General features: G+C 42.6%; 2 protein-coding genes across 2 annotated transcripts in view; one reads left to right on the forward strand and one right to left on the reverse strand.

Moving 5' to 3' along the window:
* Positions 1-5,934, forward strand: part of dnah6 (dynein, axonemal, heavy chain 6) — a 51,050-nt gene extending 45,116 nt beyond the window's left edge. The window contains exons 73-81 of the mRNA XM_069704872.1: positions 1,686-1,805; positions 2,050-2,171; positions 2,561-2,690; positions 2,801-2,928; positions 3,266-3,451; positions 4,345-4,417; positions 4,672-4,823; positions 5,227-5,449; positions 5,683-5,934. Of these exons, the coding sequence (XP_069560973.1) occupies positions 1,686-1,805; positions 2,050-2,171; positions 2,561-2,690; positions 2,801-2,928; positions 3,266-3,451; positions 4,345-4,417; positions 4,672-4,823; positions 5,227-5,449; positions 5,683-5,786 (1,238 nt within the window). The 3' untranslated portion in view covers positions 5,787-5,934. The remainder of the gene's footprint in view (positions 1-1,685; positions 1,806-2,049; positions 2,172-2,560; positions 2,691-2,800; positions 2,929-3,265; positions 3,452-4,344; positions 4,418-4,671; positions 4,824-5,226; positions 5,450-5,682) is intronic.
* Positions 5,935-10,391: 4,457 nt separating this feature from the next.
* The window catches only part of chrna8 (cholinergic receptor, nicotinic, alpha 8), a 37,965-nt gene continuing 30,925 nt past the window's right edge, over positions 10,392-17,431 (reverse strand). The window contains exons 7-10 of the mRNA XM_069704868.1: positions 16,228-16,422; positions 15,534-15,620; positions 14,039-14,148; positions 10,392-13,543 (exon numbers count right to left, since the gene is read on the reverse strand). Coding sequence (XP_069560969.1) covers positions 12,944-13,543; positions 14,039-14,148; positions 15,534-15,620; positions 16,228-16,422 — 992 coding nt within the window. The 3' untranslated portion in view covers positions 10,392-12,943. The remainder of the gene's footprint in view (positions 13,544-14,038; positions 14,149-15,533; positions 15,621-16,227; positions 16,423-17,431) is intronic.

Raw genomic sequence — 17,431 nt, forward strand, 5'->3', positions numbered from 1 at the left:
AGTGTATTTATGTTTGAAAATATAATTGCGAAGTGAAGAATTATTTCAAACTCCAGATTATTCAGATATAAAGAAGGCAGCAAACAGTCTTTATCTATCCCCATGTCGCTGTCATGTTTGTTGTGTTGCCAGGAACAGACACTCCTCTGTTGTTTAGTAAACAACAAAAACATTTGAGCATGACATGAAATGGGTAAAGCGAAATGTTTGCTGATTTGACAAAGCTTTACAGTTCAGTCACACAATTTCACTTCGTTCAGCAGCTGTGATCCCGAGTTTGTTTGTCTCTCACTCACCTAACTTTCACGTGTGCCCCCCCCCTCCGCCCCCGTCTGTGTTTTATAGAAATAAAATGAAAAGAACAGATGCTCCCATGCAAAGCAAAGCTCTTCTTCAAGCTCCTCAGCACAGTTTGTGCATTTTCATTTTCAAGTTTAGATGGCATATTGTTTGCCAGAAAACTCCCAGAACAGATTTATTAGAACTACTGTACTAAGTGGAGTTCTGCTTCAGAGTTTTTTCCTTATTTGTCAAATGAGTTTTGTTTTTTTATTGATTTGTTTAAAGATACATTTTCAAACATGAAACTTTTTTAAATGTAGTTTTAATTGTATCATGTAGTCTCGGCCCAGATATGGAAACTAATCCAATTCCTTGTTTGATATTGTTTTTCCTGTACTTCCACGACAGACATCTTGAAAGTTATGAGAAAGAAGAGGGAGGCATCATCACCCCTTTCATTAACAATGCTCATCATATCTGTAAAGTTCATTTGTTTCCTTAATCTGGTTTTCAATTACACCTCTGAATGATTATTTGGTGGTTCGGTCCCGGCGGAGCGCACCGTATCAAATGGATGTCTCTCATTGTTGTTATCACGCTGTCGTGTTATTAGTTTAATCCTTAATTCTAACGGTCCTCGGGAGCTACACGTTTCTTTCAGGGAAAGAATTTGGGCTCAAGCCAAGCATGATATTGCGTTTCATCTTTTAAAGGGAACAGTTCCCCTCTACTTGTGCACAAAAAAAAGACTCTCTACCATGCCTGGAGCTTACCAAAGGCTTTCAACAGAGATTTGTCTGATTATTCATTCCCCTTTTTTACTCTCTTACATAACTATGTGTGTCTTTTCAGAAAGTATGGATTGTCTGATGTATTTTAAAATTTGTTCTTCCTTTTTTTCCCTCTTTGGTAATGCAGCCCTGTCTCTCTCTTTTGGATTCTTTCTCATCATTACACTGAGATTTTCCTCGGTTGTGTCTGTTTGATTGACAGGCCTGTGGTGCAGTCAGGTTACAGCTATCGGTGGGTTTCAGATCCCCAGTCTGCATTCAGTTGATGGTATTTCTGGCCTCAGGTTGATATTTTGTAGCCGTCAGAGGTCATCAGGATAAGTGACATGATGCAGCGAGATTTTTAACCTGCGGAGAAGAAGTAGGACAACAATACACTTGGCAGCCTCGAGGAAAATGTCACCACATATAATGTCACCTCCAAGATCGATTTCTTCGCTCTTTGTAATAAAAGTCCACTTGATGGTAATTCAAATTTTACAAACATAGATTCTCTTGCTTTCACTAAGTGTTTTATAATGACTGTGAGTGGAATCATCATCATTAAAAACTACCATCTCTTCCATCAGTGAACAACACTAAGGCACCTTCTGTGGTCTCTGTGCTCCACAGGTGAGATCACATACGGAGGCCGAGTGACGGACGCCTGGGACCAGCGCTGCCTCAGGACCATCCTCAAAAGCTTCTTCTCTCCTGAAACTCTGCAGGACGGCTACACGTACTCCTGCTCAGGTGTTGCTCATTTGCCTTCTCGCTCTTTGTAAAGTGTATATATATATATATATATATATATATATTTTTTTTTTTTTTTTTTTTTTTAAATATATGCAGCACGAAATAACAGAAAACACTTCAGAGGAATATGGGATTCAATAAAGCAAGTGCGTGGGGTGTTTGCAGAATTGTGTTCATGCTGATGCTCACATACCGTATATTTTCTCTGGATTCATGTTTTTTTTTCCCCACGATGTGTCAGGTATTTACTTCGCCCCGGAGACGAATGATCTTCAGCGATACAAGAATTACATCGAGAGTCTTCCAATCATAGATGATCCCGAGGTTTTTGGCATGCATGAGAATGCCAACCTGGCTTTCCAGGTGAGGAAGCAGCACTGAAACAATAACAGGAGGATCTCACTGAAACAAAATCTCTATCTTTATTATTATATATCATTGTGCATATGATTTATAGTTTTCATGATAGAATCAAATGAGAGCAGATGTTGTAAATTATCTTTTGTTGGTGTTTTTTTGAGGAATGTGTAGATTATATTTCACCTCATTCCTTAAAATATATTGTTTATATGTTTGTCTACATGTAGGATTATAATCATGAATCACTATCCTTCTGTGTTCATCTTACACTGCTGTGTGTGTGTGTGTGTGTGTGTGTGTGTGTGTGTGTGTGTGTGTGTGTGTGTGTGTGTGTGTGTGTGTGTGCGTGCGTGCGTGCGTGTGTGTGTGTGTGTGTGTGTGTGTCTCCACAGCGCCAGGAAACCATGACTCTTATCAGCACCATAATGGATGTGAATCCTCGTTCTTCAGCGCAGGACGGAGCCAAAAGTAGCGATGATATCGTCTGCAAGCTCGCTGAATCTATACTAGCCAAGCTACCTGGTACACACACACACACACACACACACACACACACACACACACACACAGATAAACCACCGCATACATCTCGGTCATTGTTGACGTTCCTCCGCCTGCCTGTCTGTGTGCAGAGCGTCTGGACATGGATGAAGCCATAGAAACACTGTTTGTCCGAGACACAAACGGCCGCCTCAGCTCCCTCACAACCGTTTTGGGCCAGGAGGTAGACAGATTCAACAACCTGCTCAGAGTTCTCAGGGTGAAACAATCACACACACACACACACACACACACACACACACACACACACACACACACACACACACACACACACACACACACACACACACACACACACACACACACACACACACGCACGAAGAAAACAACACAAACGAAAACAATATTATCAGAGATCTCTTATGTCCTTTCTACTCTCGTATTGTAATAAGAGATTTTGTGTGTGTGTGTGTGTGTGTGTGTGTGTGTGTGTGTGTGTGTGTGTGTGTGTGTGTGTGTGTGTGTGTGTGTGTGTGTGTGTGTGTGTGTGTGTGTGTGTGTGTGTGTGTGTGTGTGTGTGTGTGTGTGTTTCCCAGATATCTCTTGTCACTCTGCAGAAGGCAATAGCGGGTCTGGTCGTGATGTCAGAAGAAATGGATCGGATCTACACCAGCTTCCTGAACAACCAGGTTCCCACCCACTGGGAAAACTCTGCCTACCCTTCCCTCAAACCGCTGTCGTCCTGGGTCCGAGACCTGGTCCTCAGAACCTCCTTCATCCAGGTCTGTTAAAGACTGCAGGCACAACACACACACACACACACACACACACACACACACACACACACACACACACACACACACACACACACACACACACACACACACACACACACACACACACACACACACACACACATGCTTGAATGTGAACTTTTCTAACCTTGAGTTGGAATGAGTTTGTGTAATTTGTCTCAGTAAAGCCAACTATAACTAAAATCATATCAATTAATCAGCGATGAATGACAACATGGATGTGATGGGCGTTCTTCTTCTGGCTCAAGTCTCTCTTTAAGTAATTGACTGACATGACAGAAGAAATCTGCTGGTTTGATTGTTTTTGTGTGTGTGTATTTCCATGTGTTTATTTATTTATTTTTGTATGTGTGTGAAAGGAAACAGCATGAACACATGCCCACTCTTATGTTTATCACTGAGGCGGAGACTATTTCTGTCTCCCTGTTCACCCTCTTTAAGCACTTGGTTCATCTCCCCTGACTGAGGGCTGCTCTTCCGTGAGAATGGTCTGAACATGTGTATTGCACAATCCCTAAAAGTCACACACACACACACACACACACACACACACACACACACACACACACACACACACACACACACACACACACACACACACACACACACACACACACACACACCAAAGGGGAGAATTGCATTAGCTCATAAAGTGATGGGTCCAACTGCACACATTTTCTACCCTCAGAAGACAGAATCCACCTGGAGTCACTAAGGCGCTTTTGGGTCCCCATAAGTAAGAAGAGTTCCCGTAATGCAGCGTAGCACACAGACGACAAGGACATTAAGAAAGTTATTTGAAGATACACACCTATTTTAATTAATCTCTCTCTTTCCTCTTTCTTGTCTTCTCTTGCCAGGCTTGGATTACACGTGGTCCGCCCAAATCTTTCTGGATCTCAGGGTTCTTCTTCCCTCAAGGCTTTCTCACCGGTAAAACGCCGCAGCCCCAAAATATCTTCCATGTTTTTTAATGAGCCCTTAACCGGAAGGGGGATTTCAAAGCTGCTGCAATATTTCCTAGAATTATAACGAGCCTTTTGACCATTCTCTCAAGTAAATTTACTCAAAAAATAAAGGGATTCATTTTTATTTTGTTATTAACTACAAACTCACAAACTTACATTTTGCAAAATGACACAATGTTTTGTTATTTTTTATTTTCTCCTCTTCCTGCCGGCCTGTAGGGGTTCTGCAGAATCATGCCCGGTTTTATAATTTGCCCATTGATGAGCTCAACTTCCGCTTCAACATGGTGCCAATGTACAGGGATGAGGTCGCTGTTAGCGAGGCTGTATGTTCTCTGGCCAACACGGCAAAACTGGACATGGATGATGAGGTACTGAAAAAAAAAAGAAGAGGTTTTTGCTGTAAGATTCTGAATTCTTCATCTGATTGGTGCCATTTTTTTCTCCATAGTATGTTAATGAGTCTAATGGCTCAAGCAGAAGATATAATACATAATAACTGTTAGTCTGATATATATTGACTCAAAAACTACATTTATGTTGGTAGAAGTCATATTTTTTAGTTTACAGCTGCTTCCAGGTTGATGGCTGGTTTTCATATTTAACGGAACAGAGATTAATCATTTATTACTGGTATAATATTTTTTGTTATACACAGTTTAATTCCCTGTGGACTCAGATTCAAAAATAAATAACTTTGAACACATCATATTGAGGCAAATCCTTCTATTCTTCTGACTCCACCGTCCTCTGTCTCATTTGTGGACTCAACAGCTGCCGGAGCCGAAGGATGGTGTTCTCGTTCACGGCATTTTCATGGACGCCAGTCGCTGGGACGACGTCAACATGGTGATCGAGGATGCGTTGCCACGGGTGATGAACAGCGCGCTGCCGATAGTTCACTTCGAGCCGCAGCAGAACTACGTGCCGGAGCCGGACCTCTACCACGCTCCCCTGTACAAGACGTCTGCTCGAGCCGGGACGCTGTCGACCACCGGTACATACCGCACCCACACAGGCAGCCTCACTCACACACGGGTTTAGATCATAGTTTATATTTTTACATTTAAATCCATGACATATTCATAAAAAATGAACGGACAGGTTTATATTTTTCAGTTTTGGGGGGAAAGGGAAGGTCATTTTTACTGCTATACGATGTTAAAAAGAAAAGATTGATTGATATTTGTTTTTCTTCACCCGTCGTTTTTTTTTTTTCTCTCTCTCTAGGTCACTCAACTAATTTTGTTGTGACAGTCATGGTTCCATCACAGAAACCCAGCGACTACTGGATATCAAAAGCCTCGGCGCTACTGTGCCAGTTGGATGATTAAGTTTTCATTCGAGGACAAAGCAGAATTTGAAATGAGGACTGAAACATACACACTTCTATGCACAACTTTCAATTAACTTTGTGTCTTTTGTTGAAGTATTTATGAAGATTTTCACAGACGTGAGGTGCTGAAGGTGCACTAACTTCACACGCGGTGTAATAAACCTTTTCTGAGGTAGACCCCGACTGATCTATCGGCTTGTGAATTCGTGAAGATTAATATCGGTTATGTGCAGCAGCAAAGTGCCTCCCTGCTGACGCTTGATAAGAGCGGCGAGGTACACGTCCAGATCTTTGAAGACGAGACATTATAAACACCATATACGACACAGCGTGCGGTAAGTCAGCGGACGAATGTGCTCACTGAATGTTACAGTACACATGTAGCCTCGGGGAGACGGAGGGGTGGACGGAGGAGGAGATCCAGTAGATGGATGAACAGCGGAGAGTCCACGGCGCTGAGTCGATGTTAATGGTTCACAAACGGAAAGAAAAAAAAAACTTAAAGATAGCTAAGAGGGATGTGTTGAGGCAGGACAAGGAGTGATGATCGTCAAATGATGAAATGTTTCCACCACAGACACACACACACACACACACACACACACACACACACACACACACACACACACATACACACATACATATCAGCAGCCTATTTGTGTCACTTAGGGCATGCAGTGCAAGAAACATAAAATATAGTTCTCCAAACACATCAAGTACAACCACTGCAGTACTGGGGCAGAGTGCAGACACACTCCATCTCTGTCACACACACACACCTACACACACTGCCTCCCCACACCTTACCGCTCTGGTGGCAGCATATATAAACATTATATTTAACGTCAACCTGGGGAGGAGGAGGAAGAGGAGGAAGGACAAGATAGATATTTTTACACCAATTCTCAGCAAAACAGAGGAGTCATTTCCTCAGAATTATACACCGTGACCTTTATATACAATATTCACCTCCACTCGAAGTATGAAGTCGGTAAGTAGAGAAGTCCAGAGTGTGATTTTACCCATCGAGTGAATCCTCCATTCACGCGAGGCATTATTGTACTTCACTGTTTTGGTTTTTCTGTTATGCATCTTTCATAATGTCATATAAATCAGCTGATATTAACTTATTGCAGATATCAAATCGTTATGTTTGTCAGCTGATACGTAACAAGGAACAAACGACTTTTACACTGAAATGAAGTCAGTATAGAAATTAGACACAAAATGAATCAATATAAAAGAGTGTTTTGTTTTTATGGTATTGTTTACGCATGTAATATCAGATAATACAGTTAAAGGTGAAATAGACATCGTGGAGGTTTTTCATGGCATCATTCAGCTAAAAGAGGAAAGCGTCTTTAAACATTTTCTGGGTCACGTAACTGTCTCTCACTCTTTTTCTGTTCATTTACAGTTCACTTTCACGCTTTCTTTTTTCCCTGTTGTCTATTTCTATGCAGGTTTTGGGAGCTGTGGCCGACGCAGCACACGTCATGTAACCCGCTTCCCTAAAGCTGTAAATGGTGATGAGTTGTCCGGCTCTGCGGGAGCTTTTTACTGGGAAACGTCCCGTCAGAGGTAAAACGTTCCTATTTATTCATTAATCTCACCTCGGTGCAGATTTAATCACAGATAGTGGAAACCTGAAAATAGGTTTATGTTTTTAAACCCTCCTCGTGTTTTTTTTGTGTGTTTTTTTCCTTGCTTTGGGGATGCATGTCATTCACTTCAATTCATTTTTGTTTTAATTCCGTGTAATTCGCTCCAACTAGAGCACACACACAATGACTGCACTCATGCATAAGTTTCTACTGCCTTTGTATCATCGAAGGCAACTCGCACCGACCTCCTAACCTCCTTTATTAACCTCCTTTCTTCCAATCGGTCATTTTATGAGCTAAGATTATGCCCTATGAATAACTGAATATGCATGAACTCTGCTGCATACGTGTTGTTAGGAGACAAGTTGTAAAGAACGGGGTGAAAAGGGATTGAAGGAGGAAATGAGATTATATGCTTCAGTCACCCTGAAACCAGATTAACAATGTTTTATCATCCCACACACACACACACACACACACACACACACACACACACACACACACACACAGACATTCACTTTCATCCCTGCGGATTAAGTCAGAGGGAAGAGAGCACGGTTGATGTTTGATGCAGATGGGTCCAAAGAAAAATGGAGGTATCTTGTTTTTTGTGTTTTGTTTCATTTTAAAGGGGGAACGATAAGAAGGACGAGAGGAGCGGGGCGGGGGATTAACGATTGAGACATGAAGCAGACATCGTGGCTGCAGGACAACAGGGAAAGCTCTCAATATTGAATAATTGACAACTAATCGACATGTTTGTACTCATGAAAAGCGCAGACTGACAGCGGGTCAGCGCCGCGCTCTCATCAGGGCGATGTGTAATTTGCTGTAATAGTAATGACAGCAGCCTTTTGTGCTGAACAGAAAAGGTGTGATTATGGAGTGTTTGCATTCATCAGATCAGACTGTCTGGGTCAAACAGGTTATTCAACAGATTTCATTAAAAGTTCCACCCCGGCAGTGACTTTCAGTTTTTTTTTGGCTGCGTACTCAGATATTATCTTGATTGCTTTCAGTGAAATGGAATGGCTCAAACATTTCAGAATTTCCAATATTTATGGAAGCTGAGCTCGACAGCTGCCGGTTATACTCTCAAATTCAGGGTCGACTAAGTGCTTGTCCATCTTCTCATTTATCATTTGGCACACAGACTGTAAATACAAGTGTTCGTAGCTTCCTGGTCTGAAAAATGAGGCCGATGTGGAAGCGTTTTAAGATGCAATACCACTGAGCGCCACCAGAGGTCGGTTCCAAAAAGCCATAGACTTCCAATTAACTAGTCTCAAGAAATACGAAGTCAATACATTTTCTCCACGAGTTATGTTGGTGTTAGCAAAAGTTGCTCCTCCTTATTAGTTTTCTGGAGGTCCATCTGAAAATAATCACATCATTATTTAGAAAACAAGCCTTAAAAAGACCTGTTTTTGTGGGCGTGTGTTTGATTGACAGGCCTGTGGTGCAGTCAGGTTACATCTATCGGTGGGCGGGACGTAGTATCTTTGGGTTTCCAGTCAGATCCACTGCTGGCTCCTCCCCCAGCTCGTCCAAATATGGTCACTTCCTGCTCCAAACCGCTCCGAACTAGCAAGATGGCGCCGGAGAAAATCCGAACTGCAGGTTTCATAACGGCCGTTCACAAACCAACGGGTGACGTCACAGTTCGTTGCTGCTTGGAGCATAAATGAACATAATTCACAAAATGTTAAAACTATTTTTTTAATCGAAAGTAATGGCTTCCCAATGAACATCTGCATGGATTCATAGTAAAATCCCCAAAATATTCCAGCGTCGATTCACCATACAAATCGGGTCCTGGTCTGTTTAGAGTTTATAGTTCAGAGTCAGATTCAAAGAGGATAAATGCCAAGGCTGAGACCCCGATGTACAGTTTACAACATACAGGTCATAGTGGAGAGCATCTGAGGTTGGCACCATGCAGAGGCGTGCCAGAGCGTTACTCATGTGGTCAGACACCGTCTGAACCAGCGCCGAGTCCCCACCTGAGGACCAGAAGGGGTGTTTGCGTGGAAGCTATAATTGTACAAAGCGCAGGACTGTATAGATCTCACAGGAGGTGCAGGTGTGTAAGCTTTACGTTATACTAACTGCACGATGTCCACAGACATATGTTCCAGCTGACCTGGCACCAACACTGCCACCAAGGACAGCAAACATTATTCTCCAGGATTGCGTAAGCTCCATAGTCTCCCATTCAACTTCTCTCATGTGAAAAGCTAAATTCACTTCTTCTTATTAGTTTTCCCGGCGGTCCAGCTGAAAATAATCCCATTACTAATGAGAAATTAGACCTCAAAAAGTGGTATTTAATGGGGCGTGTCTGTTTGATTGACAGGCCTGTGGTGCAGTCAGGTATCATACAGTCAGTCTCCGTCGCTCCTCCCCAGCTCGTCCACATACGGCCACTCCCGGCTCCAAAATAACTCGATGGTGACGGCCAAAATCCGAACTCAAGGCTCCAAAGTGTCACTTTTTATCAGTACACACACATTTTTTGGGCAATACATACTTTCGCTTTTTTTCTGACAGTGAGAAGACGCACTGCGATACGATTTTTTTTTTAATATGAAGCAAGAGGTAGAATAGAGGCAGAAGGAAACGGCCTGCTGGACAAAACCTTCCTGGAAACACGACCTGGTAATAATGCATTGGAGTGAATTACACGTTTTTCCCTTTCAGGCAGAATTTATTACCTTTGGAAAGAGGCTAGCTTGCTTATGCGCGGTCTTGTTTGTATGTTACGTTAAATAGTTGCTGGCCAGAAGTTCCTCTTTACTGCACACGAGAGGAATTCTGACTTTTACCATCTAACTCTCAAATATATGTATTTTGCAAAATGTCAAATTCTTTGGTTAAAACTAATTGGGGGAAACATTAAAACTGACTTTTTAAAAACGTTTTTTTTTAATTATTTTTTTAAATGTGACATTTAGAGAACTATAGGAACAATAATATATAATACATACAATCCTAAACCATCAGATGTCGAGCTGTCAACTCTCTGCCTGACAACCTGTAATCAGCCAGTCAACTCCAGAATCTATAATAGTTCACAATTCTGATGGTTTTGGGTTGTTGTTGAGACAACTGTCGTGTGTCAACCACTCACATGCAAACACTTATTTTTAACATTTCTCCTTTATTTTTTGTCCAAAAAAAAAGTCACGTACAGTGAGCATTTGTGTACATTATTCAAAGGAGAATGAATCCTACCGAGCAGCGAGGCACAAACCACAAAGAAAAAAAGACACTCAAGTTGACCAAAATACAACAATGGTGATTAAAAAAAAATAATAATTAAAAAAAAAATCTAAAAAGCATACTATGGCAAAAAAAAAAAAAAACGTTCACACCCTCATTTTAAGTGTAAAGTTCAACATCCATCAAAAAGAATTTCACCTTTTGCAAAACTGATATTTGAGCAGGTTGCTTTATGTTGATTTCTCCATCACACGTCTGCAGAAGACATTTTTTCATCCCACGTCTCATTTGAGTCGTTGCGTCTCGTTTGTTAAAATTCTCCGAGATGAGTCGCGATCAAAGTTTGACATGATTCCTGGATCTGTTACGCGGCAGCAGAGACTCCTCTCGCCACTTCTGTCCGTAAAAACCATCATCGCTGCGTCCTTTTCTATTTCAACGCCTTCAACTTACGATAACACGAACACAACGTGCAACAACAAACCGACCGAATAGTTCAACTTAGGGGGGAAATGATATGATTTCCTTTCCTGCCAAAAGTTAGACGAGAAGATCGATCGCACTCTCGTATCTGTCAGTTCAATTTGAAGCCGGGGTGAGCGCTAGTTGGCTTAGCGTAAAGACTGGAAACAAGTGCGCTGAGCTAGCCACGTGCCAGCTATTGCAAAATGGCGGTTGCCACGTTTATTTTAAGAGCGCCGCTAACTTTAGCTTCATATTTCCCCCACGGACGCGTGCGTGGTATTAATCTGCTTTAACTCTGTCTCACTGTTCCTCGAACATTACAACACTGGCACCGTTAAACCAAATGTAAACATCACATCCCCGGTTAGACGTAGAAAAGGAAAAGGGTGGAGAGATTATTGGATGCAACGTTCTTCAACACTTCCCGGTACCACGAGTCACTTTTCCTGTGAGTCCATCAGCAGTGGAAGAGACAAATGGTTTACAGTGTTGAGGTGTGAGGAAAGGTGGCCGACAGCTGGCAGCTATCCGTCTGGATTTGGCTCATCATCGATCGAGTGCAACAGCGTGAATTCAATTTTCCCCGAGTGTTTAGAGCCAAACAAAACTCCACGGAACACATTTAGAAACACCGTCTTTCCAATCGCTCCGATCTTCCGTCGTCATCGAGAGTTTTACCTCAAAATACACCAAACAAGAGTCAGATGCACACTGACTTACTGTCAGAAGACAAATGCTTTGTGAATGAATGTGAGTGATTTACAAATGGAGCGTATCGTCTTCTAACAACACTAAATGAACTGGATTATTATTGTAAGAGATGGAGGCAAACAGAAAAACCTCCCCTGGAATTACTTCAGGGTTTAATAAACAGATTTTAAAAGAGAAAACACTGTAAATGTCAGTTACGTATGACATTTACAGATATTGTTAAAACTCTCGTCGGTCATATTTATGAATGTAGAAACTGGGTTTGAGCTGTGCAGAAAGGGGACGAAGAAAACCGGTGGTTAGAAATTTAAAAAAAAAAATTAAGATCACATAATGAGACGGACTTGGAAGGTCGAGAAGGTTGAAAGTGACGAGCAGACGAATACATACGTGTAAAAGAAAGGGACACGGTAGAAATGTTAAAGTTCAGTAATTCATTGCCATTTTTCGTTATAAATGCTAGAAACAGGAATATTTGGGGGTTTTGGATCGCTGGTCAAGTGAAACTATCTAAGAAAGTCACCTCAGGAAATTCTAACAGGCATTTTCTACTATTTACGGACATTTTATATAGAAAACGAATAATCAAATTATCAAAACAAAATTATCGGTCTATCAACCTAAAATGTGAATAATCAGGAGTTCAAAGAGAAGTGTGATGTTCAGTGTTTCAGTTACTCAGTAAATCCAACAACTTCGTTCCCAAAAAAAAAGAAAAGAAAAAAAGGTTTGATCTCAACTTAAATAAAATTACACTGTAAAATGTAGATTTATTTATTTAAAAAAAAAAGTGTCGGCAGGTAAATGACGCGGTGCGTCGGTGACTTGGATAAAAGTGCGTTAGTGTGAGTTTCTACATCTTGAACTTCTGCATGTGGTCTCGGCCTCCACGGATGGCGTACCGTACGTTAGGAGAGAAAACATCACATCACCCCAAACCATAAACCACTGACAAATATGTAGAGAGAGAGAGAGAGAGAGGGAGGGCAAAGTTTGGTACTGATGTACAGTAACAACAACTTCTAAATACTTGTGTGGCTTCACATTGTCGTCGTCGGGGAGGCTCGCGTGGCGCCGATCTCGCCGCGTCGGGGTTTCCACTGTCAGCTTTGCCTCCTTTTCTCGCCTGTCGGAGTAGGGAGGACGTCGGCCTTTATGTGAAGTCTTTGGACACGGCCTCGATGAAGTTGGGAGCCGACATGAGGATGGTGAAGGTGCAGATGATGGAGAAAAGCGAGAAGGCCACCAGGCATAGCCGATCCACGACCGCCGCCGCGAACTTCCACTCGCTGCAGACGGCTTCGCCCTCGTCCTGCTCGCGGAAGCGCCGCGCGATGTACTGCACCTCCTCCAGGATCTGAGAGATCTCCGGCACCCGCTCCAGCAGCACAGTCCGTGTCTGGTCCGAGTAGATGTCATTGGAGGAGGTGTTATGGTGGCTGCCTCCTCCTCCGCCGCCGCACACCGCCATGCCTGAATCGGCGCCCGGCGGGAAGGCGGGGTTGTCCGTGCCCATGGAGTGGTAGCCGAAGTACATGTTCATGTTGCCGTTGGTGGTGGTGGTGGTGGTCTGGGTGGACGCCTGCCCCGGGATGGTGCTCATCTGAATGCTGCTGGTGCTGGTGTGGTGGGGGGTGGAGTGGGTGTACTTGTACGTCGGGGGGCCGCTCGAGCTCACGGACGTTTTGCTTTCCTCTCCGGGTTTCTTCATGCGGAGGAACCAAGCACACCAGTTGAGGAGGATGACTCGCACCTGGAGGAAGAGGCGGGGAAGACGGAGATGTAGGAAGAATGAAAAAAAAAAACAAAATTTAATATCACAAAAATTGCAATCATTGTAAATATTTGAAAGCACTATTCTTTAATTAACTACATTTTGAAGCCAATTCCTTAATGGGAGCTTCACCAACCAATCAGTGATGAGAAACATATCCATTCTGCCGGCATAACTTTGAGTACTCACAGATATGATGATCTCAAACTGAATAAATAGAAACACTGAGCTACCTCCGTCTGCTTGTAATGAAGATAACCGCTGAAAATGGACTGTGGACTCGTGTTTTTAACATTTTAGCACCGTGTCGTGTTCCAACCAAACCGGTCCAGCTCGTCGCCGCCAGGATTGTAAGTGCGTGGCTATCTGTAGTGTTACGGTACGGGTGCTCGCAGCAACTTGTGCTTATTGGAACAACGCACAACCTACCAGAGTAATACGTCTATTTAAAACAACAAAATATTGATGACCTACCCATTTGGGCATCTTCCCTCCGTGGGGGTCGTGGTGGTGGAACTGTAGAACCAGGACGGTCACCACCACCGACATGCCCACGATCATCATGGTGCTCGCAAAGTACTGAGCTGGAAGAGGAATGGAAACACTTCAGTATCACAGATCCCAGACAAGGACCACACATACAGTCTGAAATGCACCGGTCAAATGAAAAGATCGTTTTATCTTCATAGAAGGAAAAAAAAAAAAGTATTTTCGAATGAGTGTCGTCAAGTGAGTCAGTTTGTTGGTTCGAGTCATCACACCTCGGTGAGGGGGGAGGGGGGGTTAACACCGAGCACGATATTCTCACTCTGCATCAGGAAGCAAACACCCACCAGGCCACCCGTACAGCCCTCCCGCACCACCCACCCCACCTCATCCCTACAGCCCTCCCGCACCACCCACCCCACCTCATCCGTACAGCCCTCCCGCACCACCCACCCCACCTCATCCGTACAGCCCTCCCGCACCACCCACCCCACCTCATCCGTACAGCCCTCCCGCACCACCCACCCCACCTCACCGCCCAGCGGTGTGAACACGAGGTGTAAATATCTCCTCTGACACCTCAGCTTATCGAGGTCAGCGGTCGCCAGGGTAACTCATTCTTTGCGACTGTCAGCTTTCCCGAAGTTATCTGTCTGTCTGCACAGTTAATTAGAAAAATAAATCTCCACACTGACCCCCCCACCCCCTGTAGAAGTTTGCAGCTCATCCTGCATGAATCTCCCTGCAGCAGAGAATGTTTAGGTAGAAGGTGGAAGGTTTCCTGGAAAATAACATATTTTGCTTTTTGAAAAAGTGGCATCATCTTTCAAAACAATCATTTAAAGTGAAGCACTTCCTCGGATTCTGAATTGTCTTATGTCAAATTGGAAAGATGTCATTGAAGCATTCTGGGAAAATTTTTTTTTTGAAAAGTTGGGAAGCTTTATTAAATGTTGTAATAACAGAATGCAATAATTTGCAAATCACATTAAATTGGAAAATAGACCAAAGACAACATATCAGATGTTGAAACTGAGAAATGATATTGTTTCATTGTTTTCCTCAGGTCCCAAACGTTTACAGAGTGTTGTAAAAAGAAGAGGTGATGCAACACAGCAGAAAATATCATCCTGAAACAACTTAATAGAGACGTGTTGCTGCCATCACATTCAAAATGAGCAGATATTTTTCATGAAGCAGAAAAATGTCTCAGTTTCAACATCCGATATGTTGTGTTTGGTGTATTTTAAATTAAATATGGATTTATGGGATTTGCAAATCATTGCATTCTTGACTTTTAAACAGCAACCCAACTTTTTTGGAAACGGGGTTGTGCTTCTGGAACAGTGAAGTGTTTGGCAGGTTTCCCTCCATCATTTTGTCACCGACCTTAAATGTTTTGTTTTTTTTCTTCCTTTTTAATCGCTTCTAAACGCATGTAATCCCCAAAATAAAGAATAATCGGAGCAGAGTAGTGTCTTACCAATCAGAGGAACAGAGTCTGAAGTGGCGGGCATGATTTCTGCCACCAGCAACATGAACACCGTCAGAGACAGCAGCACCGTGATGCCTGAAGAAAGACGAGCGCAAACAGAGAAGATCAACTCTTTCATCACGTGTCTTCGTTTCTCCTCAATTGTGACTCGAGTGAACTCAAAATAAATCCAGCTGGTCGCTTCAAAACAAAAACAAAACAAAAACAAAACAACAAAAAAAAAGCTGTGGATTTATTTTGGAGTATTTATTCTCTTTTTTCCTCCCTCGAGGGGATTCTCATTCTTTTGTGTTCAGCGTCTCACTGAATGGCATTTTGAAACAAGCTGGCCTTTTCAGGTCCAGGTGATTATCTTTGCTGTGTCGCGTTAATTCATCTGCTAATGAAAAGAATGCAGCACAAATGCTGATTCGCAGCCGTAATGTCAGCATTAGCATAGAGCAATGACAAATAAATGGTTTAGCGATAGCGGGTCTGGTGGGCTGAGATCACAGAGAGAGGGGGGGGGCGTATATATATATATATATATATATATATATATATATTTATGTCTACATGTATGTGTGTGTGTATTGTGTGAATCACTATCCTTCTGTGTTAATGTGTGTGTGTGTGTGTGTGTGTGTGTGTGTGTGTGTGTGTGTGTGTGTGTGTGTGTGTGTGTGCGTGTGTGTGTGTGTACCCAGTGAGATCTTCTCTCCAGAGTCGGCCGGCAGCAGGAAGACCAGCAGGGCCAGACCAGAGATGAGGACGCAGGGGATGAGCAGGTTGAGTCCGTAGTACAGAGTCCTGCGGCGCATGGTGACGGTGAACGTCACATCGGGGTACGGCTCCTTGCAGCAGTCGTAGTACAGCTCGTTACGCTTCGCCGGCACACCTGGGGGACACATGAGGACGTTGGGGGGGGGGGTGGTTAGAAGTCCGAGATACTGAACTACAATATAAAAGTCCTGTTCTCAACTCTGCGTGACTTAAATCTCTTTTATAGACATCGTAAAATAAGCCATTAATGCACAGCTGAGACCGCTGATTTACCTTTTTATGTGCTGAAAAACTAAAGCGAATGTTCTTATGCGTGAATTTATTCTCTACATAAAGGATGTCATGATTTAATATTTCATATAATACAATAATGTGTTTGTTTCACCTTGTCTTTAACAATACATTTTAGCCGACATAAAACCACAATAAAGCACAGCTTATTGACGTGTTGAGCCTGAACAGAGAGTCGGAGCTCCCGGGGAAACTTTGTCATTTCTAATGTCATTTCAAAACATGGATCCACTTGTTTGAGAGAAATCTTTAAATCTTTAAATCTGTAGGCTGAGTTATGCATCTGTCATTGGACATGTGGATTAAAACCAGCATAAAGTTGAGGTATACTGCATACTATATATATATATATATAGTTCAATAAACTACGTATATACATATATATATGAGGTATACTGGTAACAGTGAGCCAGTAGTCGAATTTAGATTTGATGTCCAAATGATCAGATTTGGAGATTACCCACAATCCTTTACTTCTCCTTCCACTTTCCTGTCAGAGAACAACATGTATGTGGCTTCATCTGCATTTAAAACACGTTTCTCATTTAAAAAAGTGCTCCTTGGATTTAAAATTATTCTGCATGTGTCCGTCTGTCCATGCTTCTGGTTTGAGTTTTAAATGTTGGACTGTCATCAGCAGCGTTGTCTGTACTGTAGAAGGAAAAGTCCAAATCTGTAAAGCCCATTAGTGACCGACCTTCACATTACACCAGTATATCTACAAAAACAGTCCTGGATATTATTCACCCCTCGTGTTAATCACCGGGGTTTTATCTCTCTTGTTGGCATATTAAATTTACACAACTAATCTGGCTCAATATCACCTTCGCCTA

Source organism: Brachyistius frenatus, unplaced genomic scaffold (assembly GCF_029030835.1).
Source record: "Brachyistius frenatus isolate BFR_SWC_R1_liver_20210118 unplaced genomic scaffold, ASM2903083v1 Contig_53, whole genome shotgun sequence".
Lineage (NCBI taxonomy): Eukaryota > Metazoa > Chordata > Actinopteri > Embiotocidae > Brachyistius > Brachyistius frenatus.